The 26,886-nt window shown below is 35.9% G+C and overlaps 1 protein-coding gene across 2 annotated transcripts; it reads left to right on the top strand.

Annotated features, from left to right (window-relative positions):
• The first annotated feature begins 67 nt into the window (after window positions 1-67).
• On the top strand, window positions 68-26,444 carry sno (Protein strawberry notch). 2 transcript variants are annotated; one of them, XM_085203104.1, is made up of 28 exons: window positions 68-267; window positions 1,554-1,650; window positions 2,164-2,262; window positions 3,676-3,777; window positions 4,178-4,282; window positions 4,652-4,723; window positions 6,279-6,436; window positions 6,865-6,943; window positions 7,488-7,697; window positions 7,995-8,170; window positions 8,548-8,709; window positions 8,967-9,208; window positions 9,898-10,051; window positions 10,432-10,566; window positions 11,429-11,574; window positions 11,967-12,130; window positions 12,553-12,735; window positions 13,617-13,814; window positions 14,610-14,770; window positions 15,161-15,351; window positions 15,648-15,724; window positions 16,048-16,236; window positions 21,576-21,748; window positions 22,262-22,373; window positions 22,913-23,055; window positions 23,710-23,927; window positions 24,139-24,464; window positions 24,715-26,444. In XM_085203104.1, exons 1-28 carry the CDS (start codon window positions 265-267, stop codon window positions 24,816-24,818), a joined length of 4,179 nt encoding a protein of 1,392 aa, XP_085059230.1. In that variant the 5' UTR covers window positions 68-264; the 3' UTR covers window positions 24,819-26,444. The 2 variants fall into 2 exon arrangements, with proteins under 2 accessions (XP_085059230.1, XP_085059238.1); XM_085203112.1 differs by lacking the exon at window positions 4,652-4,723.
• The last annotated feature ends 442 nt before the right edge of the window (window positions 26,445-26,886 follow it).

The raw sequence follows: 26,886 nt of genomic DNA on the forward strand, positions 1-26,886 counted from the left end.
ATATATTATTTATTTGTAAGACATCACAGCAAGTATCCGATTGTACAACAGTACAAAATATATTCTTTCTCTTTTGATAATTTTTTTAATATGGCGGAAGCATTGACCGCCGTCGGGTCGTCGGATTTTTATTGAGTGTAAATTTATAGTTTTCGTGTTTGTCGCTTCGTTTGTGTTGCTAAAGTGAAGATTTATAACAGTTCTTACATCACACTTAATACATACGTAAATCAAGGCTCTGCAAACTTCATTTTGAACTAAAAAATGGTAATGATAGTTTTTTGTTTTGATACTTTTTATGAACTCAACAATGTACAAAATTTTATTTTTCGTTTAATTTCGATACGTTTATTTTGGTTTTAATGCTTAAAAAAGATGTAAAAGCCTAGAATTAGATACAAGAATAATAAAAAACCCCTTTTTTAGCATTTTTTTCTTTGTTTTTAAGTTTTATAACCAAAAAAAAGTGTCATGAGGTGATGGCAGTTTCACATGTGATATTAGTTAAATGATTATATCTTAAATTTGGTGGGTGTCTGGCAGACTAAGCGCTTAATTATGCAAGTAGGGTGTGGCTGTATTGATTTTCTTAGAAAGTTCTAGGTCTAGTACTAGAATACGTCCTAATAACTGCACTTAAACTAAACACACTACACTTGGCTGATGTATTGTTAATATATTTCATGTATGTTTTCTTGGTTATTTTGGTTCTATTCCTACATTTTATTCTTATTTTTCGAATGTTAGTGTAATTATATATGAATAAGACAATGCAACTTGACTATAAGATTCAATTTACAATAAGAACTTGTGTTAAGTCTAAGTGTGGATTTTGTTTCAGTAAAGGGTTATAGTTATAAAGGTAATAAAAATTGCTATAAAACTGTTATCAGTTATATAAGATGAAAGTAAACTTGTGGTTTTGCCAAAAGAAAAAACATTGAAATAATAAATGCTTATGTGCCAAAAACATGAAATTTTATTATTGTAACATGATTTTTGTAAGTAATTCAATTAGAGTTACTAAACTAGCAGTAGTAACGAAAAATCATATTAACATGATGTTGCAATATTATAAATTGTTGTTGTGTACAAATGGCATGTTTTAATCTTTAAATATAAAATAGGCTTAACAAGATTTTATACATCCCTAATAATTGTAATTTACATGTGTAACTTATTTATTTTATACATTTTTTAAGTATAATTATATATTTATATTGTATTTTTTAATAGAGCTGAGCAGAGACTAATAACTACAAAAACAATAAAACAAAGTTTTAAAATTAAATATTATATTTTGTTTTGAAAATAATTGAAAATAATTCTTTCTCTTTACTTAGGGTCGAACCTACTCTCTTTTACAGTCTCCATTGTATTATAAGGATGTATATGTGTATTGGGTATTTCTGTTTATTTAAAACTAATTAGTCATGGCAATTACAATAACATCAATAGTTAGTAACAAGTAATTAATTAACAAATTTAAATTAAAGTATTTTTTTTTTTGTTTTTTTCCTCTATAACATAAGTAATTTGTCTTCTTGTTCCAGTCAAAACGTAAAGCATATGGAGATGACTCTCCAGCGGCATCTGATGACGACTCTGATTTTGATGATGATGAAGATCCAGACAATTTAGAAGTTCCTGGTAATGCTTTTTTGTTATATTTAGAATTTTAACATTTGGCAGGAAGAAATTTCTTAATTTTTTTCTCTAATTGATTTAAACTATGTCTTTATTCTGGATCAGCGTTTCTGCTCAATTTTCAAGACATTGTGTGTTGAATGGCAGAGCTTACCACTTTACATTATCTACTAGAGAGGAGAAAAGAATAAAATTTAAATATATTAATTCTCAAAAGTTAGGATTAAACCCACAATCATTGCACACATTCATATAGTCAGACAGTGTGAAATAATAGCCTCAGTAAAATATTTACGTGCGAGATGTTGAGTTGAACCTAAAGTACTGTAGAACCCAAGTATTTAACTGTAGTAAAATTATCTAAATTTATTCATTATCTGTAGTCCAATAGAACCTACAACCATTGCATTTACAGTCTTATGTTATCTTACTATGCCATAATGGACTATAATACAAATTTAAGCTGAAAATATATTTGAAGCAAATTATTATAACACAGCTAAATTCATTGTAAAGGTGGAGGGAAGACATTGGCAGCGGCAGCCCGAATGGGGGACAAAAAGACACCAACCACAATGCCAATAATTGTTAAAGCTACTACTAATCCATTGGCTGGTAAGTTTGTTACCTTTTTTGTTCTTGCCAAGAAAAGCAGCTTGACTTTTTTCACTCATCATTGGCAGAGAGAACACAGAGTCAACACACTGTGTTCTCTGCTTTCTGTTCAAATTTGAGACTCATGGAACTGAAAGCTGCGCTGTAATATTTATTGTGATATAATGCTATGCTTGAATTTTTCTATATATACATTTAAAAATGTTAGGCAATTTTATTAACAAAATTAATATTTCGAATGAGATTATAATGAAATAGATATTTTCATTAACAATGCCTCTATATAAAAAAAAATAAGCTTTGACTCTCTTGTAATGTTGTCGATTTTTACATCCAATTTTCACATATTAATAGCGACAGGCAATATCTATGTATGTTTATGAATTAAATTAAAAAGATTCATTTAAAATCTGTAAAAATTTCAAAAATTACATATCTTATTATATTAATACCTTTAATAGAAAAAAAAATAGTGATTATAGCAATATATTCAAAGTATAAAATTGACAATTTCTTAGAATACCCAATGGTTGCGCCATTTGATATTCCACGGAATTGTCGATTTTGCAAATACATACATAATATATAAGCGTAACTCAGTAACAAGCAACAATAAACATTGTAACTGAAGCCTTTGGAATGTTGTACTTCGCCGAAACTGTTTCGAGATGTGAGGGGGGGGGGGATGGGGGAGAACGCACCACCTCCCTCCCTACAGATGAAACTTGTACAGTACGGTAAATTTTACCCATTGCTTATTCGGGCAGAAAATAAAATAATCAAAAGTAAGAAAAACGCTAATAATCAAAGCTATGCTATGCAGCCATTTAAAGCTAACTTTGTCCGCGACCACGACTCTTCGACCGCACTATACTGCAGTACCTATATACTAGACGTACACTGCAATGCCTAACTTGAGATGAGCAAATATATTGAAATCGATAATCTCTGGACTAAATGTAGTACGTAGTACGGCTTTGAGTTATATTACATCTAAACTAGTTTGTGATTTGAATTTGAATTTCTAGTTCCGTTTATTGAATTATGTATTTGGAAATGAAATGTACTCCATATATACATAGTTGCATATTTATATACGTATGTAATACTTAAAGAATACATCTGATATATTGGGTTCGAATTCAGTATGGGAATGCTTTATCACCAATTTCGCGCTAAATGGTCTTAGATCGTTGGGCGTTCCATTATCTCTGACCACTCTATTAAGGATAAAGTGTGAAGTGAAATATATAGTCTATTACACGCAATGCCTCGAATAACTCAATTGGAAATGGGAAACAGAGTGTCTTAACACTAGGTTCCCTCTATATACTCTGCCGTACGCGGGATACAACATGAAGCTGATTTAATTTAATTTTTTAAATTATTTACCGTAATGTTTTTGTTCTGCAGCACCGTCTGGCTTGGCTTTTGGTCAGGCATCGAATATGAAGCCAATTAGAATATTAGGCAGTTCCCTCACAAAACCTGTTACTTTGGGTGTAGGTAGAGGAGGTAAGATATTTTTTTTTGTTATAAATTTAGTCCAAAAATATGTTTTTGTTTTCATTTTTAATGTGATGTTATGTAAATATTATACTGTAAATTGTTTCGAGTTTGTTTCCCATCTCACCCAACAAGCATAAAACTAAGTTTATATTTGAAAAGTTTGAATAATGCCAGAGGACTTTTATGGTATGCTGATAGTATCAGTTTAAATTTGCAAAATTGCCATGTATATAGAAACTTGAATATATTTGATTAATTTTACATGTTTATTTAATGAATTTGATACTTTGTATTTCGTCATAATTATATATATATAAAAGATTTCTTAGAATAATATATTGCTAGTTTCCCCTGTATTTAGAAGGTATTTCCTGATTAATAAATTTGTATTATATTTTTATTTCAGTGCCATCTAGTTCTGCCTTGGCCCAAATGTCTAACATGAAACCAATTAAGATATCAGCACTCAACACCCTTACAAAACCTATGGCTGTAGGCTTAGATAGAGGAGGTAAGTAATTCTTTTCTGATTATGGCATATTATAAAAGATTTTACAGGTATTAGAAGATATTTTTAGTTATCATACTTGTAAAAACAATTTTAGAAAAGTTTTTAAAAGTTACCTTTTTTCTATAATTGATAAAAAAGTGATTTTATTGTACATCGAAAAGCTATCATATGACATCGACAAATTATATTATTAAGAGATTAAAAAAAATCGGAAAGATATTTGAGAACACTTCTAATTAGAAAATCAAGTTAATTTTAAAAGAATATTAAACAATTTATAATTTTAACTGAATATCCATTTTTTACTTTGAATTAGTTTATATGAACGCCGGGAAAGTAATATATTTAAAATGTATGTGTAAATGTTAGCACCGGCCGGTCCGGTGCCGCCGCTCGCCGCCGGCACTTCTGCGTATAATGCGGCTTCGCTTCTCGCTCAAAGTGAGTAAAACGTGTTACGGTTTTGCTAGTAGTAGTACTTTTTTGTTACTAAAGTGTAGCTGTCTTATTTTTAGTTTTTAATACTTTATTTTAAAAAAAGTTTTAGTGATATCAATATTAGTATTTTTAAACATTTTTTGACTAAAATGGTAGTTTTTCTTACTTGCGTTGTGCTAGTTCTATACACTATATTGGTAACATTATTAATTTTGCTTAATTTCCTACCCTTATTGTTGTTCTTATTAAAAAAATGGTTAATTGACATTGGTATCGTTTAGTAGAATTGGCATGTACTTGCGATGAATTGTACAATCACAATCATAAATTGTTATAACAACGAGTGTTTTATTTTTATTATTGTAATCTCAAGGCTATTATAAACCCCTTTCTTCCCTAATATAATCAAAATTCTCTTTTCGCTGTGATCTAAGTCGACGCCATAGTAAATTAGAAAATTAAGCTACTAATTTAAAAGCTATACTCTAGTCATTCCTTTTTAGCAGATTGCACATTTGCTGGAAATTGCTTATTAAATTTAATTTAACGACACGTTTTCTGTACTAACTGTGATATTAAATGAAGCACGTTTTCTTTACGATTTTAATAAGTATTCACTCGACTTTAAATGGGTAGAATATAACATGTGTAATACATGTAATGGATTAAGAGACAAATCAAGCCAGATCTTTGTTATTATATTATAAATCACAAAAGTTCCTGCGTCTGACAGTGTGTTAAAATCTTAGTGTCTGGCAATGGATAATGTAATTTCTAATATTATTCCCAAGAATATATAAAAAATTGACGTATATAATTAAACGAAAATTAAGTACTATTTTTTAAATCTTATTTATCTACTAAGTAACCATTATACAAACTCTATATTCCCTAATAGTCCTTACCGGCGTTGGGTGTATATGCACAGGAACTTTCGGGTTTTATAACATAACCAAGGTCTGGCTGCTTTCGGCTCTTCTCTATAAGAATTTTATGTCTGTCAAACGTTAAATGAAATATATGCGTTTAGCTGGCTGTCAAAGTGTGGCAAAAATATTTATATTAGTATAAATTTTATTAATAAAACTTTATTATTATTCCTATTATATAAATTGTAGATACACTAGATTTAGTTGGATTGTATAGTTTTCTCCTGATTAATACATTTCTTTATTTCTACTAATTTTGCTATAGAATTTTATAATAAATGAATTAAAGTAATATGTTGTTGTTTTTATTTTTGTATGTAACAAATCTATTCTAATATGACTTGATATTTTTTTATTCGCCCCACGACGTGTCTTTTAAAAATAAAATAAACGATATACTCTCATAACTATTTACATATATATTTAAAAATCCAAGTAAGTGGTCATATAAAATTTATAATATGAGAAAAAATTCTTTACTATTTAACTTTTTGTTTTTTATTAATGCCACTTCATTTATCAATCATTAATTATACTTAGATATATCATTTAAGTTTTATTAACCGAAATTATATATCTAAGTATAATTGTAAGTGTCTTATGTAACCTATTTATTATTTTTCGTTCAGTGGAAATGGTGGGCATGACAGGCATGAATCCATTCATGCAGCAGAATTTAAAACAAATGTGGGCGGCGGGTATGGGCGCGTCACTGTCCGGCATGCTTGGCCAGCTCGCGCAGCTGCCGCAATGGAACCAGATGAAGGGCATGTGGCCCATGGATAAGGTATATTGGTTACATTTTGATATTTTTTCTTGGGGTTCAAATCCCGTTACTTTAATTTTACTTGTAAATATTTTGTTGTTTGTTAAAGGTGTTTAGATGTCACCAAAAACAGCTATTATTAATTTTATTTTCTTCACATTCTTTTTCTAATTTTAACAATCCATTTTTTTACCAATTTATACCATATTAGTTGATTATAGACTATATATTATTATTATTATTATAGACTATATATTACTTGACTTGTTTTAACTTAGGTTTTAAAGTGCTAATGTTTCAAAAGTTAGTATATGAGCATATTTTTGTATACCAACCTGTGAAGAAACAGAATAAACTCAGTTTTTTAATATACTACCTGCTCATTGTAGCTGACATATTATATAATTTTATATGCATTACTTAGCAGTTTTTTTTTAACTATTTCACAGATGCCTGGTGAAGAGGAAGAGGTGGATGATGAGGAGATGGGTGTAGCTGAAACATATGCAGATTATATGCCCACAAAATGTAAGTTAGTTTAATTTTTCTTTTAATTATTTTCTATAATAATGTCAATAAGGTTTATGTCCATGTTATTCTTTAATTTTGTTTACTTTATATGTATTTTTCCATTGTACTTATCCTCTTTTTAGGGAATTTGTATATATTTTAAATAATATTTCTCCCACAATTTCAAAAACGCATTGGCGTAGTGGCACAGCCTGCAACTAAAGGCTACGATTGTGAGCTTGATTCCCACTTGGAGGAATGAAACATTTCATATTATCATATTTTAATTTCCTTACTCTTATAATGAGACAAAGCGCGGCGTTAAGTTCCGTCACTAAATACGTGATGCCCCGAAAATTCTGTGGAAAATTGAGAACGGAGTGTTTTAGTACTAGCTTCCCTTTGCATACCTTGCTATATCTTACTTTAAATTAAATGTTGTATAATATTTTTTTTATGTCCACCACTATCATGAATTTTATTTACATAGATGTTGCTTTTCATAAAATTAATCCATAAATAATATTCTGTTCAATTTCATTAATCATTCATTCCTGTCCAGTGAAACTGGGTCGCAAGCACCCCGACCCGGTCGTGGAGACCGCGTCGCTCTCTTCTGTGGAGCCGGTGGATGTGACGTACCGCGTGAGCCTCCCCGACGACACCATCCGTAACGGCCTCCTGTCTGCGCTGCAGCTCGAGGCGGTGGTCTACGCATCGCAGGCCCACGAGCACATGCTGCCTGATGGGACGAGAGCTGGTTTCCTTATAGGTATGTATATAAACACATACACATTCGCACATACACAAACATACACATGAGCATGTGTAGACGGGGGGAAGTCGGGAACGTAGTCGTTAAGGGGAACGTTCTCCACTTTCAGCCCAATACTGGAGGCATTATGTGGAGTGGTGGAACTCAACACTGCTCTCTACTTCGTTACCAAATCGAGGAAAGATATTAAATTTTCTATTGTCTCCAGTAGGAATCATACCCACAACCTGTCGCATTTACAGTCGCACTTTAGAAGTATTAAGGATTCATTTAGGAATTTATTGGTTTTACTAGGTGACGGCGCAGGTGTAGGCAAAGGTCGTACGATAGCCGGTATTATATTCGAGAATTATCTGAAGGGGCGCAAACGTGCCGTGTGGGTGTCCGTCTCCAACGATCTGAAGTACGACGCGGAGAGGGACCTAAGAGACATTGGGGCTGGGAAGATTGAAGTGCATTCGTTGAACAAGGTTGGTTGTATTGCTTTTTTTGTTGTATTTTTGTTGTAGGTGTAGTATTATTGTAGGTAGGTTAGGTATAGTTTAATTTTTCAAGTGATTTCTTATGGGAGGAGGGAGTCATGTGAAGAGAGGAGAGTGTGACCGGTATACGGGTGGTGGTGTGGGTTAGAGTGTGAGAGGAAGAGCCTGTTTGTCGCTGCTGCATGTGTGAGAGAAAAGGAAGCCAGAGAGACTGGCGCTGTAACGGCGCGTAACGTAACGAAGCGGTTTACCCATAAAAAGTAGTTACTTCAAGAAAAATACAGGATACATTACACATTACATTTTTGTTATTTGATTTGAATCTATAACTTTGTCTTATCTATTAATAATATTTTCTATTCCAGTTTAAATACGCAAAAATATCATCAGCGATCAATGGCAACGTAAAAAAGGGTGTCGTGTTCAGTACATATTCAGCTTTAATAGGAGAGACGCAAGCCAACACGAAATATCGTACTCGACTCAAACAGTTGTTGCAGTGGTGTGGGGAAGATTTCGATGGATGTGTATCCTTTACGTAAAAAAGATAAATGAATATAACTTATAATTATAAAGAAACTCGTAATTTAACAATGCAAATGATTATAAAATTGTTTTGTGTTTAATTAATTTAATTCTAAAATTAGTATTATATTATTATAATTTTCATTCCACATTCTTTTCCAAGATAATTTCCTTGACTTTATAAATATCAAGATTATGTATGCTTATGCCAAAAATTCAAAGTATATAAAGCACCAATAACCACTTAATGCACAATCAGATCGTCTTCGACGAATGTCATAAGGCCAAGAACTTGTGTCCAGTTGGCTCCGGCAAGGCCACTAAGACAGGTCTAACAGCTCTAGAGCTCCAGAACAAGTTGCCTAAGGCCAGGGTGGTGTATGCTTCAGCAACTGGCGCCTCGGAGCCCAGGAACATGGCGTACATGGTCAGGTTGGGGATATGGGGCGAAGGCACGCCGTTCCCAACGTTTATGGACTTTATTAATGCTGTTGAGAAGAGGTTGGTTTAATTTATTTATTGTTTTTTTTGTAGTAGTACATTAATGTGATTGAAATGTTGGTTTGGTGATTGTCACGAAGCCTCTATTTACTCCAAGTAAGGCCAACGAAGTTTATCAGCTCAAGAGCTGCAGGACAAGTTGCCCAAGGCCAAGGTGGTATATGCCTCAGGCGCTGGTACCTTGGAGCCCGGGAACATGAAGTAGCTGGTCCGATTGGGGATATGGGATGGAGGCACTCTGTTCCCTATTTTTATGGAATTTATTTATGCTGTGAGAAACTATACGTACAGCGTACGTATAGCGTACTATTTTCTAAGTTCATCTGATAAAAGTTGTTTGGATTTTAGTTAAGTTGGATAATAATAGTATGTCGTTTGATTAACATTGTTATTTTATTTATCACAATTCCATTGTATTTTTAACAATTTTCAAGTGTTCTTCCACACTTAGGAAGGAAAAATACTTTTTAGGAAACATAAAATTTTTAACATATTGCTGGATTAGAACCCGCGCCTCTTGGAAACCGTCCAAGAGTTCCGACCGCTAAGCCATACGTTCTCATTAAGCTACGTCGAAATTCTTATACGCTTGTTTACAACTAATTTATGACAACAATATAAATAAGTTGTAACTTTTCAAACTTGTATACATTTTCTAAAAAGTATAATTCTATAATATTTCTTTACAGAGGTGTAGGTGCCATGGAGATAGTAGCAATGGACATGAAGCTCCGTGGCATGTACATCGCACGCCAGCTGTCCTTCCACGGGGTGTCCTTCAAGATTGAGGAGGTGCCGCTGTCCGTCTCTTTTAGAGATACCTATGATAAGGCAGTTGCTTTGGTGAGTTTTAACGTAGCTTTTATTTATTTTTTAGATTATTATTTATTTAGTTTTGTAGATTATTCGAAATATACTGATAGAGTATGGACAAAAACTGACATAAAAGCATGGCATATACAAGTTTGTACTGAAATCGCAATGAATTTTAATCTAGTTTACCCATATTTTTTGTCGAATTTGCAATCATAATCATTGTTTACAATAAGACTTATTTACAGTACACATATTAAACTATTTCACCGTATTATTCGCGTTTATTTTGTTGATATTGGAATATATTTCTAAAAGTTTTAATTTTTTTTGTTAAAATGTATTCTCGAATATTAAAATCGTACACAATCAATGCTCTTAAAATTGTAACAAAAATTATTTGTTTTCAGTGGGTAGAAGCAATGCAACGTTTCACTGAAGCAGCTGAACTGATAGATGCAGAGCCTCGCATGAAGAAGACAATGTGGGGTCAGTTCTGGTCGGCGCACCAGAGATTCTTCAAATATTTGTGTATCGCAGCTAAGGTTCGGGTTTTTTTGTTTATTTATTTGAGGCCGTCTTGGCCGTCGCAACATTCAGAAGATGCGTCCGATTGTGCCTTTGGGAGAAATGAGACCTTAAAGTATAAATAAATGAAAAACCCCGAAAAAAATATCACTACCTCATTTTGACGAAGCGTTTGTAGCTCTTAAACTACTAATCCTATTTTCATAAAATATATGTAAGACCCACTGCGATGAACAAGGCTATTGGTTATAAAAAACGCACTCAAATCTGCTTATTAATCAAGAGCTACAGACAGACATAAACACGCGAAATTTACAACACCCCTCTTTTTGCATTGGGTTAGCCTTCGATAAAAATAATTAAAGATTGAGAACTTTTATACGTCATGTTTCCGTTTTAACTTGTTACAGAATTGGTACCGATTGGTACGGAATAAATTCAAATTCAAAATTAAAAACATTCTTTATTCAAATAGACTATTTTGTAATAGTATATTTTGTAATAGTATATAATAGTATATTCATTCAACGATTCGAAAGTGCACAAGCATATATATAAACAAAAAGCTACCACCGGTTCGGAAGGCAGTTCTGCTGAGAAGAGCCGGCAAGAAACTCAACAGTTGCTCTTTTCAAAGTCAATGGTATAGTTTATTACATTAGCTGGCAGCTATCCTGCATGACATTCAAAATAAACGCGATAAACGATGGGCGAGTCCAGTTTTTAACCTTCGACTAAAACAGATGGGTGTATTTGTATGTCTGTGGCGTCGTAGCTACAAGCAAACGGATCAACTGAATTTCTTTTCTAGTTGTTTGTGCACTTTTTGGACATTTTCTTCTGAAAAGTTTTTGTATGTGGTTGTTTGTGTTGTTCCAGGTGAACCAGGCGGTGGTGACGGCCCGCGAGGCGGTGAAGTGCGGCAAGTGTGTGGTGATAGGTCTGCAGAGCACGGGCGAGGCGCGCACCCTCGATCAGCTCGAGCGCGACGACGGAGAACTCTCCGACTTCGTGTCCACCGCCAAGTGAGTATTGTACAGTGGGGTAGTAAAGTAATCTTTTGCGCAAGTAATAAAAAAATGCTATTTAATTTTGAGCAGCCATAACTGTTCGACCATACTATACTAGTGTCAATACACTTTTGGTATATATTAATGCTTGACAGGGATTCAGGGATTATTATTTATTAATATTTTCATTTCTCCGCTCTGGTACCAAGGTCTCGATAAATAAATTCGGCACAAAGTATGGAACGAAGTGTCTTAATACTAGGTTCCCTATGCCCACCCTGCTGTGTGCGGGATACAGGGTGAAGCTATTATTAATATATAGACTATAAATTATTAGTAGGATCATCTGGGTAAGAAATACTATTTAGTTAAAGTAAATTAATAAATACAATTGAATTTATTTTCAGAGGTGTATTCCAAACACTTGTAGAGAAACATTTTCCTGCACCAGATAGGGAAAGAATAAGCAGATTACTGGGATTAGAGGCGAAGGGCAAACAAAAATCAGAGCCTGTCACACCGTTAAATGGCAAAAACGGAATGGATGATGCTAATTCTTCTAAAAGGAAATGTATGTATTTTTAAATACTGTTTTTCTTATTTTTTTATTTCAATTTTGGGTTATTTTTTAGTAAAGAGTCTATACTGGTCTTTAAAAATGTAAAAAATTATCAATTAGTAAGCTTATTATTTACAAAATATTGTCAATTAGGAAAGCAACTGTTTACAGTAAATATGCTATCACGTTTACTGTAAATAGTCGCTTTAGAAAATGAAAATAATTTAAATATAATCATTGTCCCGAGTGGAGATTGAACTCCACAAATAGTTGTGGTGAGTATATCCCACTCTGGTTAACAAAGTGCGACGGCTGAGTTTTGCCTTTCACCACGCGATTCGAGTGAAGAACGTAATGTTTTAACACTAGGCTCCCTCTGCTTACCCTGCTATGCGAGATACAGGGAGGGATTCTTATTTTATTTTTTATTTCAGTGACTCCCCGCCAGCAAGTGAACGCTGCATCAAAACGTCTGCGAGGCCGTTCATCATCAGACGAGTTCATCAGGTCTGATGACGAAGCGGAGGAGAATGGAGACTCTGATGAGGACAAGCGAGGCTCCGACTCAGATCTTAGTGACTTCAATCCGTTCCATGCAGGCAGTGATAGTGATGACGGTGGGTGGTAGTATTTGGTGATAATAAGTCAATCGAAACTAATAGTGGGCGTTTTGTTTAGTTATAAACACATAATACAGGAATGTCCAATAAAAATATGTTCCAAAGTGAAACGCATTATTTAGCAAAAATCAGAATAGCAAAATGTCAATATTTGTGACCTTGGTCGTTAAAACTGTGATTTATTCTGAAATTTTATGAATATACACAAAATTTTAAATATCTCGAAAACTATGAGGGCATTTTACATGAAGTTTCATATTTCAGTTAGAAATCATCTGAGGAACTTTGGTTTTGGACCATTATTTACTGGACATCCTCTATATTTATTTTAGCATAAACATTTTAACAAAAAAAATTCACATAAACATTTTAACAATAAAAATTATCGCTCGCCATCTGCCGTAAGAGACTGGTTCGCCGGAGGGCGGCACATGATCGCCGCTTTCCACCCTTATGTGCCAGAGGGTGGTCAGCCTAAGAAATCTGGCCGCCTACTAACCTGGCCCGAGTAGTCGCGCGCAGGTTGTCCCCGCGCGCTACTCCGAGCAGGTCGATAAGGGTGCCCACACACCCTTGACTCCGCGTGCCTTGCAGGCTTCCGCCGCCGCGTTTCGCGGACGACTGTAGTCCCCGCGTCTCGGGGCCAGTGGCGGTCTAGGAGGAGCACCGTGAGGTCACCGGAGGTTTTAGTGGGTATTCGAACGGACTACATCTGCTAGTCCGCGAGTCCCACATAACTCGCTCGAGTCCCCACTCGGACCGGCATCCCTAACAGGATTTCCTCACGAAAAAAAATGGAAAAAAAGGGTTAGGTTCATCTCTACAATGAAAAAGCGTATAGCTGCATAAAAAAATAACATGTCGCAACTTCTCCACAGAGCCCTGGCTAGGAAGAAAAAAGAAGGTAGCAAAAAAGAAGAAGCCAACAGCGAAGAAGAAGCCTAACACAACGCAGGACAAGATAGAGACTATGTTCGAGCGCAAGTGTCTCGCGCCCGCCACGCCCACTCTCACGGTAACGCAGGGCGGCAAGAGCCTCGTGGGTACTCCCGTGGGTACCAATGGACTGTATTTAGGTATATATATCTATAACGTATTTTTATACTAGCTTGTGCCTGCGGCTTCGCGTGCTTGTGAATCATTAGATGCAAGTGTCGGAGATAAGGTTTTTAACCTGAGATCTCGATATTATGGGCGTGGCTGACCACAAATGTACACACGACCTCTTGTGAACATCATACACGTCAATTCTATTGGTATTCTGCTGATTAAAAATTCCTAGTCTCGTCAATACTGAGATTGAATACAGACTGTAAAGGTGATGAGATCTCACGTGTGGATGTGAGATCACATGTGTATACGTGAGATCACATATGTGTGGACGTGAGATTACATGTGTGAGTGTGAGAACACATGTGGATGTGAGATCACATGTGTGGGTGTGCTATTACATGTGTGAATGTGAGATCACATGTGTGGATGTGAGATCACCTGTGTGATGTGAGGACGTAAGATCACGTGTGTGGACGTGAGATCCACTCGGTAAACTATAATGAAACTATATATTGCAATACAAACTCGAAAATTATTATATAAAAATTAAAAGGTGATACTCAAATCTGTTTGTAATTCTATTACTTTTTATTAAAAATATCATTAATGTAGAAAATACTAAATAATACTTAAAACTTCGACAGTTATATGACGTCACCAGTCAAGACACGCAACCACCAACTTGCAACTACGCGTCGTGTCGAGTTTATTGTTATGACAATAGTAATGAATAAAAAGCACAAAATCCTTTGCACTCCAGTATTCCTATGTGGTAAAAGCCTAATTGAATAATAATCTCCCATTGAATCCTACTCCAGGAGCGCCCAGACCGCAGGCACCAGCTCGATCCGCCATAGAGCGTGCGTGCAGCATGAAGGAACAGCTGCTTAGCGCCATCGAGCGCCTCGGCCGCCGTCTGCCGCCCAACACCCTCGACCAGCTGGTGGACGAGCTGGGCGGCACCGACAATGTGGCTGAGGTACCCTCGTTTTTTATTGTAATTTTTTATGTAATATAGTATATATGTAAGAAGGACCTAATGTAGAAATAGTCTACTTGCCGCTTGTCTCCCAATTTTGGGTCATCCCTTCGAGAGATTCGGATCCATCGGGATGGGAGTTATAACCATGCTAAACTATATACACTACCAGACGATAGACGACTATTCCCAAGAAAATATAAAAAAATAGATTTATAATTTTAATTTACTTGTTACAACTTATTTATGTTGTTACTTAATTACTTATTTAGGTATTTAGGTTTCCAGGAGGCGCGGGTCCCGCTGCGTTCAATTTTTTATGTTTTTTTTCCTAAGTGTGAAATAAAACTTTAAAAATGTTAAAAATATTATAATAAATTTAATTTCCAGATGACAGGCAGAAAAGGTCGAGTAGTACAAACAGAGGATGGTCAAATACAATATGAAAGTCGGTCTGAAGCAGATGTTCCACTAGAAACCCTCAACTTAACTGAGAAGCAGAGGTTCATGGACGGAGAGAAAGATGTAGCTATTATATCGGAGGCGGCCTCCAGTGGTATTTCATTGCAGAGTGATAGGAGGTAGGTGGTATGATTTTTTAAAAATTTTGTTTTTCTTTTTTTTATGTTAGATAGAGATAATCAGCAAATTGATTCGTGTTTGGAGGAATACTTTTGAAACCTGTGACTGGAAAAAAAATACTTTTGAAAGTGTCGAATGAAGATCTCACAATGTTTTAGTGACTGTAATTATTATTATTTTTTTTTTTTTGAGTGACGAAGATAGTCAACCACTATGCTTAAAATGGCTTGAGTCTTCATCACTAAAGCAATATTAAGCAGTATATTTATGTAAAACTAAAAAATATTTTTGACAGAGCAAGGAATCAAAGGCGACGGGTTCACATAACGCTTGAGTTGCCATGGTCGGCCGACAGAGCTATACAGCAGTTTGGTGAGTATATTTAAAAAAAAAATTCTACTATGTTTACTTATATTAAACATTTATAATATTTTCTTTAAAACCCTTTCGCAAGCTTTTATTGAAATTAAAAACAAAATGTTACATCACATTCTCTGAATTTTACGGTTGATACTTAAAGAAGTCTATATATTCTACATTGTTATTTCTATAGTTAATGTAATTTTTATTGTTAGTATAGTACGACTTTTTAAAACATCTCTTCTTGAAATAAGTTATATAATAGAAATTAGGCTGATTTGTATAATGTTGCTTATGTTATTTAAAAATATTTATGTTATTCTGTATTTTACCAGGTCGTACCCATCGCTCCAATCAAGTGAACGCTCCAGAGTACATCTTCCTTATATCAGACTTAGCAGGAGAGCGTCGCTTCGCTTCTACCGTTGCCAAACGATTGGAATCCTTAGGTGCTCTAACTCATGGTGATCGACGTGCGACTGAAACTAGGGATCTGAGCCAGTTCAATATTGATAATAAATATGGTAAGTACTAGTAGTAGTGAATTTGGTTTGGTTTAGTTAGTATTAACTTAGTAACGGCGAGGCACAAATGATTGACTGTAAACTGGGGGATGGGTTGGTGTGGGTTCTATTCCCACTCAAGAGAATGAATTATTGTTTATATATTTTCAATTGTTCGCTCTGGTAACAAAGAAATGTTCGGCGTTGAGTTCAGCCACTCAAAACGCAATGCCATGAAAATTCGGTGGAAAGTTAGGAACTCGTGTCTTGACACTAAGTTCCCACTGCCAACCTATGTAGAACACAATGTTTTTTTTTTTTTTTTTTTTTTTTTTTTTTTTTTTTTATTTGAGCTCATCATGCAATCCGAAGACTATGAGCAGATTAGTTGAAAGAATGTGGCGGGTGAAGCTTGCATCGCATTAGATAAAGCTTCGCATAGATAGTTTAACTACTGTGGCGCTTGCAAAATGTAGCGTCTCTTTCGCCGGCTTGTCATGTTCTGGCTGATTAATTGGCTAGCCAGTGGATTTGGGTGTTTGAACAATCTGGTTTTATATTTAGAAGATAAAAAAATTATTTCATTCTTCACTGTATGAATAGCTAAGTGTTCGTGGACTTCATTGATTTTTATAAACCAGGGTAGGTTGGCTATTTGTTTGAGAATATTATTTTGAGCTCTTTGTATCATCTGTATATTACTATCACAAGCAGAGCCCCACAGTTGTATACCATACGACCAGATGGGTTTTAGTACAGTTTTATAAATCAATAGTTTATTGTCCAGAGATAATTTGGAGTTCCTGCCGAGTAGCCAGTACAATCCTTTATATTTTAAATTTAATTCTTCCCTTTTGGTTCTTATGTGCTTTTTCCATGTTAATCTACGATCAAGGTGCATACCCAAGTATTTGACCGAATCTGCGTGAGGAAGTGGATGACCGTTTAGAGTAACAGGTGGACAATTATCTTTTCTCAATGAAAAAGTGACATGTGATGACTTTGTAGTATTTACTTTGATCCTCCATTTTTCTAACCATTTCCCGATTTCGTCAAGTTGATTTTGCAGAATCTCAGATGCTGCTTTGGGGCATCCAGCCCTAACCATTAGTGCAGTGTCATCTGCAAATGTTGCAACAGTAACACCAGGAATCTCAGGCAAGTCGGATGTAAAGATTGTGTACAGTATGGGTCCTAAGACTGACCCCTGGGGTACTCCAGCGTGTACATCATAAAAGGTTGAAGTAGCAGAACCTTCTTTTACCTGGAATATTCTGTCAGATAAATAAGACTCTAGGAAACTGTAGAACGTATGCGGTAGGAGAGTTTTTATTTTAAATAGTAGCCCAGTATGCCAGACTTTATCGAAAGCCTGATGTACGTCTAAGAAAGCTGAAGAGCAGTACTCTCTACACTCGTAGGCACTCCGGATGACATTGCAAACTCTGTGTATTTGTTCTACAGTGGCATGTTCTGACCTAAACCCAAATTGGTGTTTGGGTATTATTGATCTTTCATTGATGGATTTCAGCAGCCTAGAGAGAAATATTTTGTCAAATAACTTGGAAACAACAGGTAAAAGACTAATAGGGCGGTATGAAGTTATGTCGTGAACTGGTTTTCCCGGTTTCAAGATCATGATAATTTGAGAAACTTTCCACATGGCAGGGAAGTAACTAACTCTCATGATTGCGTTAAAAAGGTTGGTTAAAAATGCAATCGCTTTGCGGGGTAATTCTTCAAGTACTTTTTTATCAATTAAATCAAATCCTGGTGCCTTTCTGTTATCCATCATTTTTATATTCTTAATTAATTCCTTCGGTGTTGTAGGTTGCAACGGGAGGTCCAATTGATGATCTTGATGGAGTTTTTTGTGTATGTAAGAATCATCAATACCATGTATTTTAGGATTAGGAGTGAACGTTTTTGCTAGATGTTCAGCAAAAGCATCAGCTTTCTGTGATTCTGTCCTTAGCCATTCGGTACCTTGGCCTCTGAGTGGGGGTTTTGAAATCAGCGGCCGCTGGCGACTTTTAAATGTACGCCACAGTGAGTAATTTGTGGAAGCAGTTGGAGTCAAGGATTCCATGAAAGCCTCAGCTGTTGCATTATGAGCATCAAGAATACTTTTCTTAAGGTCTTTGACAGCTTTATTTAATTTTGCCTTGTCCGACGGATGTCTGCTAGTGTGCCAAACTCGGCGCAATCTGCGTTTCTCTAATATTTCTTCTCGTAATTTTATTGGAACTACCTGTTGTTTACTTTTATTATCTGAGACGATTTCTGGAGTACATCGCCAACAAGCGTTCTGAATTACAAGAGTAAATTTTTCTGCGGCACTATCTATGTCATCTGCGCATTTTAAAGATATTTTCAGATGTAGCTCGTTTTGGACCACATCGCGAAATGACAACCAATCTGTGAATTTATTATATAACATTGGCTTTTTATCGTAAAATAAGACTGAGTTGCTCACCGTAAGTATGACCGGTATATGATTGGAGGAGCCATCTAAACAAGATTCAACATTGGTAAAGCAAGATAGAGATTTAGAAATAAAGAAATCGAGAAGATCAGGTAATCTCTTAGGATCTGTAGGCCAGTGAGTTGGCTGGGGAGTTGCAAACACAGACAAATATTTTTTGTCTAATGTTTTCTTGAGTTCTCTCCCGCGTGTAGTTACCAGTCTCGACCCCCAGTGCGTGTGCTTACAATTCCAATCTCCTCCTGCCAGGAATCTAGTGCCTAATGTATCAAAGTAGAGCGTGAATAATTCTTCTGTCATTTTATGCTTTGGAGGGCAATATACTGCTGACACATTTAAGTTTCCATCCTTGTCATGTATGCAGATAGTAGTAGCTTGGATATGTTCAGTCATGTACCCTGGCAATTGGTGGTGCTGGATTGATTTTCTAATAACTACAGCTGTGCCTCCATGAGCCGTGCCATCGGGATGATTTGTAGCATAGATATTGTAATTAGGTATGTTTATTAGGCTTTGCTCTGTGAAATGAGTTTCTGATATAAGTAGAATATCTAATTTGTGGACGTTAATTAGTACTTCTACTTCATGTTTATTTGGTGCTAACCCATTCACGTTCCACGTAGCAATTTTAAGAGACGTCATTTTGTTAATTTATTCAGCAGGTTTGTGATGAGACTCAATAAGGTACTCATTTGTTGTAAGATAACATCCATTTTTTCAGACTGTTTCTCGAATAAAAGTTCCAGTTTATTTTGAGTTGTAATTTTTTCTGATTTTTCTTCGCTTCTAGGTGGAGAGTTTCTAATAACATCGGCATAAGTTTTTTGTGGGGATGATAGGTTTCTTTCTTCTGCGATAGATGTCTTGGTTGGAGGTATAGTCTCAGTTCTTTTTGAGCCAAGCGATTCCATGGTTCGTCTATTAGGGATTTGTTTCTTAGACTTCCTAGATAATATTTCCCTGTATACTTCGCACCCCTTGTAGTTTGCCGGATGAGAACCTAAGCACAATGCACAAGTCGCTGGAGTACTGCGGTCTTTCTTAGGGCAGTCTGCTGTTTTGTGTGGTTGAGCACACTTTACACACCTGTAAGACCGCATGCAATAATTTTTTGAATGCCCATATTGCTGGCATCTTTGGCATTGTACTATTGTTTTCCGCTTTTTTGGGTCTTCAATCACTACATTTTGATAGTATACCACTTTGATATCTTTAGCTAATTTAATGTTGGGGCCTGGTAAGAGATTAATAAAGAAGGTAGACGTAGGTTTTTTATCAGCACCATACTTGGCGTTAATAATTTCTCCAGTTATACTATTGCCAGTGTTTTCAAAAGCTTCCTTTATTGCTTCATGTGGTGTAGAGTGGTGTAGGTTTCTTATTACCAGTCTGTGGCATCTTTGGTCTTTTCTATTAAAAGTGTGGCCTATAAGTTGGTTTTCGCGGATTACAGAGATAATATTTTTGTACGTTTCCACATCAACACAGCTTATCCTTAGCTGGTTTCGGTTGACAATTTTGTAGGTGAACTGTTGTTGATTTGCAGCTGTTACTAGCAGATCTGTTAACTTATTAATATCCTCAATTCCGTAAAGGATAATAGGTGGGGGTTTGCTTATTTTTCTCACTTGGCCTGAGTTTTCATTTTCGTTAACTGATTCTACAGGTAGAATGTGGAATCTATTATTAGTATATACTCGTTCTGGAGATGGTGATGTAGAAGTTTTTCTTCGCTTAGGATTTCTGAGCGTGGGAATTCTTTGCCAATCAGGAGGACCAGCTAGATCCGTGTTCTCTTCTTGGTTAATATTGGAGGCATCAAGAATCTCACCGGTGGTGGTGTTTTTAATGTTGCCAAGAGAAGCACTTCTCGGTCTAGTAATGAAGAAGCTTCTGTGGAAGGCTTGTTGCACAAATTTCTTATTGCTGCCAGTAACATTCACTGCCATAGAGGCCTGGTCGCCCACTTCTATGTAGTCTTCGGTAGCAAATTTCTCACCCTCCAGCCCGGGTACCGGAGGGCGCCGGGGGTCAGCCGGAGCGCATGACATATCACTCTCGTTATCTGTCATTAACCATAAAAAGTAGGTGGAAGGTTTTCTAATAACACTTATCCAGGGTGCTATTGCCACTCTTTTAGAGGGTATTTAGTTCCTCTTGGCATGTGGATTACCGGTGAAGACAGGTTATTGTACCGCCGCCTGTTGCTCGGCGTTATTACCCGTTTGGCACCACCCGGGGGACACGTGTAGGGTGAGCCTAGGATTAGGTGGTAAGTCCTACGGACGCGGGTAATTTCGTCCCCCGAACGAACACAATGTGAAAAAAAAAACTTAGTAAGGTAGTTTCCTTTCATCTTCATCGTCGTCAAGAAGTTTATACAGAGATTATTGTAACAGGCTGATGATATATATAAAAGTGTTTTTATTGGATTTACTTAAACTATCGGGTGCATTTAATCAGTTTCTTTTCGCCTTCATCATTTCCATGCAGTTTGTTACTTGGGCATTTACATACAGACCGAAGAGCTATTGTAACTTTTTTTTTATTTATTACATACATATATATTTACTATAATATATTTATTTATACTAGGGGACTACAGCAGTTTATTAAGTATATACAGTACAGTAGCTAAGGATATATTTGGAATGCATTTACTCAGTTATCGAAACATAATTTTGTGATATGATGACTTTTTGAAATGATGAATTTTATATTTAAAATAATTGTTATTTCCTTGTCTCAGTTTTGACTGTCCTACTATTAAGTAGGAGAAAATAGAGAAGAGAAGGCAAAGGGGACCTCCTTTTGCCTTCTTTGCCATTTAAGATTTGTAATTAAGTATGGCCAATTAAAAAAATATAATTGCCAGGACGGACGGCACTAGAAGCGGTGATGAAAGCAATAATGAAATACGAGACCCCTCTCGTGCCGCCCCCCCGCGACTACACCGGGGACTTCTTCCAGGATGTGGCCTCTGCCCTCGTGGGCGTCGGGCTCATCGTCAACAGTGATAATGTACCCGGGATACTGGCTTTGGATAAGGTAAGCCAGTTGTGATGATACGTTGGAAATTGGTTGACTGTACATTGCTTGGCGTTGAGTTATGCTCATAATACTAAACTGCCAAGTTGCTCTGTAGTGTAGTTACACCGACTATTTAAAATTAAACGTCTGTAAATAAATAATAATAAATAAATGAGGGCAGTCGTGGCGCCGCGGTATAAGCGGGTAGCTGTAAACGCGACAGGTTAAAGGTCCGATTCCCACTCGAGGAAATGAATTATTTAATTTTTTCATTTCCTTGCTCTGGTTACGAGGCAAAGCGCGGCGTTGAGTTCCGCCGTCACTCGACTCTTCGACATAGAGTTCGGCGGTCGAATTTCTTGGGGAACAGAAGTGTCTTAATAGTAACAAAGTATTTTAACACTAGGTTCCCATATTCTCCGTCTCTTGACCAAACTCCTAATAATATTGTGTTAATATTGCAGATTTGTCTATAACATCTGTCAGAATAAATGAAGAAGACAACTAATATCATCTCATTTTTCCTTACAGGATTATAACAACATGTCGAAATTCTTGAATAGGATATTAGGCATGCCGGTGGATTTGCAGAACAGGTTGTTCAAGTACTTCACCGACACCCTCGCTGCTGTTATGGAGCAAGGTTAGATTAAATCGTAATATGGACCAAGGCTGTCCAACCGCCAAAGAAAGTAGGCATAAATTTTTATCGAAAACCGCGTGCCACATATATTTATTTTATTTACCTAATAACAAATAATAACGATAATAACAGATCCCCTCATGAGTTTACGTTTCCTGGTCCAATATATTGCAAAGTGGAGTCAATAAGCTTAATAAAACAAAAAACTTAAAAAAAAAATACAACTAAACAGAATAACAAGGATTAAACGAAAATATCTGGTAACAGTTCTCTCGTATCAACAGGTTGATCAATTGTAAAAATGGCGGATATAACCCGACCGATGACAAAATACCACATTTTAATTTCAAATGTTTCTAGTATCTTGGCTTTATCATTTATCTGTATTAAATTTTGGTTTGTTAACCTTTTATCTCACAGCTTCCTGAATAGGGTTTAGATAAGATAAGCTGGTTCAAACTTCAACTTATTGCACTCACAAATGTTAAAATATCTCACAATATATTATATAGACAATACATGTTGATATTTATTTCTAGCAAAACGCAGCGGTCGTTTCGACCTGGGCATCCTGGATTTGGGCAGTACGGGCGAGTCAGTGCGGCGCGTGCGCTGCGTGCGCTTCTTGCGGCGGCACGCGACCGGACAGGCGCCCGTGGAGCTGCATACTGTGCACACTGAGGTGAGTCTATTTATTGGTTATGTTGGCCTGGTAATTGAGATGGAGTTTGTGTGGGAGTATAAAGTTGTTGTGTCAGTACTTCTTATATAGCCCACGATCCCAAGGCCACCAGACCTAACGTCATTTAGCAAAGCTTCAGCTTACTAAACTAATGGTTTTAATAGCATGTTTAAACAGCAACAAATTAAACTAATGGTTGAACAAAATTGAAATTTTGAGGATCATTAGTTTAATATGTTGGTAAGACAGTATGCCTACTGACTAATTTGGAAGTGAGGCCTTTTCAGAGGTAGCGCTAAATAATGGTATATCTTTCTGGGAAGGTAATTGAGAAATCGGATTGGTCTAGGTGCTTATGAGGAAATAGTCCATAAATCATATATTTAAAATTAAAGCTTGATAGTTTAATTAACACAATTAAAAACAAACTGTTTGACGCTTTTATGGATTTTTTAAATATATTTTTTACATTAATGAATAAAACCATTATTTTCTTGAAAAATACTTATTAGAAATCGTAAGTGTGGAATAATACTTTAAAATTATAAATAAAAAAACATCTTGGTTTGGTATTTAATCACAACAGCGTTATTTATGTCAATTAGGTGAATATGAAATTTCAGTAATAGAAATGTTTTAAAATGTAACATACAGCGCGGCATGGAATGGTCACAAGCGCTCGAGAAGTGGCGTACAGCACAAGCGGAGGCGGAAGCGGACTACACTACTACAGAAGCGGGTGGCTTCTACATATCGGCAGCGGCGCGCGGCGGTAAACACACCGCGGTGTTGTGCATCGCGCAACGCTCGAGGAGGGACCGCGAGCGGGAGCGGAGCAAATCCAAAAAGGATGTCATGTTGCAGGTTTATCGGTGTGTGTTTGTTGTTTTATTTAGTTTTCTATACTGTTTAAATACTGTTGTAATGTCATTCATATAGAGAGTTTTGCAATTAGCTTAAAAGTCGTAAATTAAAGAAAAAGACATATGAATCCTTCAAACTTTTTTATTAGAATCAAAATGAATGTTATAACAAAAACAATTTTCTGTAAATATTGCACTTAATAATATTGTATATTTTCAGTCCCAACACAGGCCTTCAAATTCGTCTGGAATCTGTCGCGGAAATTGAAAAAAAGTACCGCGTCGCAACCACAGAAGAGGCGGGAGCAGCATGGCGGGCACAGCACGCAGCCTCTTTGCGTACCTGCGCGCACGCGTACTGGCGCTCAACGTGCCGCAACGCCGTCACGGGCACGTGCGAGGTGGGGCTGAGAGTCAGGACTTACCACGTGCTGGCCGGCTCCGTGCTGGCGGTGTGGGCGCGCGTGGAGGCAGCCCTGGCGGCGCGCTCTGCGGGAAAGATGCAGGTGGTCAGGATAAAGACTGATGACGGGTTGAAGTTGGTTGGTGAGTAGTATTCGAAATGTTGGTTGTGTATTGATTTGTTCGAAAAATCCAATCCGCTGAAAATCCGATTTTATCTCGTTCTCATCAAAAATTTTGAAAAATCCTTTAGTATACCCCCGCCTTGAGGCGCTCAACACTGCGGAAAATGGGGAAGGGAGTGTCTTAACACTAGCTTCCTACCCTGCTGTGTGCGGGGGATACAGCGTGAAGCTGATTTGTTTTTTTTTTTAATTTTACTTGTATCCTCCAGGTACACTGATCCCAAAGAATTGCGTGGAGACGCTCAAAGAGACGCTCTCCTCTGACGCTGTATCTGTCACCGAACAGACTTTCGATGAGCCCGACCTCAAATGAGCTACCAACTAATGGCCAGTACCTCTGTACCTTTGTTTTGCACCTCGGGACCATAAGGCGGAGAGCTGAGTGTGAACACTTGCCAAATATATGTAGAAACTACACACCGATAACGTATAGTACTTGTGGATGTGCGTCGCGTCCCAGTAACGATTAGTTCCAAAGACTTCCGAAGAGATACGATAAGCCCGACCAGCCCCGAAGACACTCACGATGATTGCCGATGAATTCCGATATGTCCCGAAGTTTCCGGGCAAGTCCCGACCCGAGTCAATTAGGGATGACGCGACGCGGTACGACTGATTTCTAATAAGTTTTTCGCTTACGTAATGTGCATCTTAAGAAAGTTTGTTCTACAGGGTATTTTCGTTTCATTTTCAAACAGCTTCTGTCTCGCTCATACCACTCACGTGTGAAAGGAACGGAGAATAGAATATCGCTTTCTTGGTTTGCGCGAGTTACTTAATTTCGATGCCTAGTATGTAGCGGAATGTTTTAAGATTTGTGATAATGTTTTAATGCGAATATGGTTCCTTCTACCTGTCTATTTGTATGCATATATGTATACTTTAGTTTTTATATTTTTTATTATTTATATTACAAGTATGTAATGTGATTGAAAGATGTGTGGAACGTTTTTTTTAATTTTGAGGAATTTTGACATTGACATGGTCGATATGGTTCCGACGTAATCTCTTTTTTGTCTTTATTCTATTGTACAATAAAAAAAATTATTTCTATACATACAATATCTTATATACGATTGTTCAGTTTGTACAAATATAGCGCGTCTTATTTAATTTCCCCTCAATTTGTGTCTAGATTTTTATTAAACATTACTAATAACCAAGCCTCGACGTGTATTATAAGTGTATTGACGAAGTGTAAAATAATATTTTCGTTTTATATAGCTTTTAAATGAAAAAAAAAAACTTTTTATTTTTAATATGACCGCCTCTCAAGCTGTTAAGTATTGTTTGTTTGGCTAGATTTTTATGAAAAAAAATTGTCTATACTAAGTGCAATAAGTCGTAAAATACGAGATTTGTAACCGTAGTGTTTCTATGGACATTTGTTTTTTTAATATAGTTAGGTATATGTAAAAATTGACAAATTTTGTATTTTTTTGAGCAATGTTTGATTGATGGGAATCTTTCAAATAAATCTAAAGTTTAATAGAACCCTTTTTATTGTCTGTAATGCAGTTTAAGATTGATACAAAAATATTATAAATATTCGGACCTAGTCTCTTTAGTCAAAATTGCGTCTGTCTGTACGTGTAAAGTAGAGCTTCACAGTCTTTTATTAGTGTTGTTTTTTTTATAATGTACTCTTAGATACAGATTAAAAATATTAATACATTTTTTTTCTCTTTCATGCTAAAAAGTTTATGAAGCTCTACTTTTTTCTAATAAGACTATTATGTGATTGTAGTGTCAGTGTAAGAAACTTTTAATATAAAATATGAAGACAAATGTTAGTTTTTAAGTATTTTAAAATAATTTCTCAGATTTAGATCGTTTGTGTACATTCATAGTGATACAAGTTCATTGTGTTGTCAAATCATATGTCAAATGCAAGTCTGTCTCTTTAGGCAAAAGACTAATAAAATGTATATAATAATGAGAAGTTTGTTTAATTTCTAAATTAATAGAAGTTTTAATTTACGCTGTAACACGCATATAGCAGAGTAGGCAGAGAGAGCCGGGGAACCTAGTTTTAAGGCACTCTGCTCCTATTAAGATACTTCCGTTCCCCACTTAGCATCGAATTCTGGAAGAATTGTATGTTGAGCGGCGGAACTCCAAAGTTACGGTGCTAATTATAAGTAAGTAATTAGTACCGTAACTTCTACATTAGTACTAAAGCGTAATATTAGTTTCTAGTAGCTTCGAAAATTTTCAAAACATAAAATTATATTTAATATCAATAAAAAAATTTTGGCAAGTTATTTCTTCTATTTATTATAAACATATTTATACAGGAAAGTTTCTACTGTAAAGAAGGTGAGCGTGTACATTTATTTGCCACTATCTCTGAAAGAGTCCCACTTTCTAGGCAGTAAATA

The sequence above is a fragment of the Heliconius melpomene genome, chromosome 2, assembly GCF_056956725.1.
Source record: "Heliconius melpomene rosina isolate 202511_hmr_F chromosome 2, ASM5695672v1, whole genome shotgun sequence".
Classification (NCBI taxonomy): Eukaryota; Metazoa; Arthropoda; class Insecta; order Lepidoptera; family Nymphalidae; genus Heliconius; species Heliconius melpomene.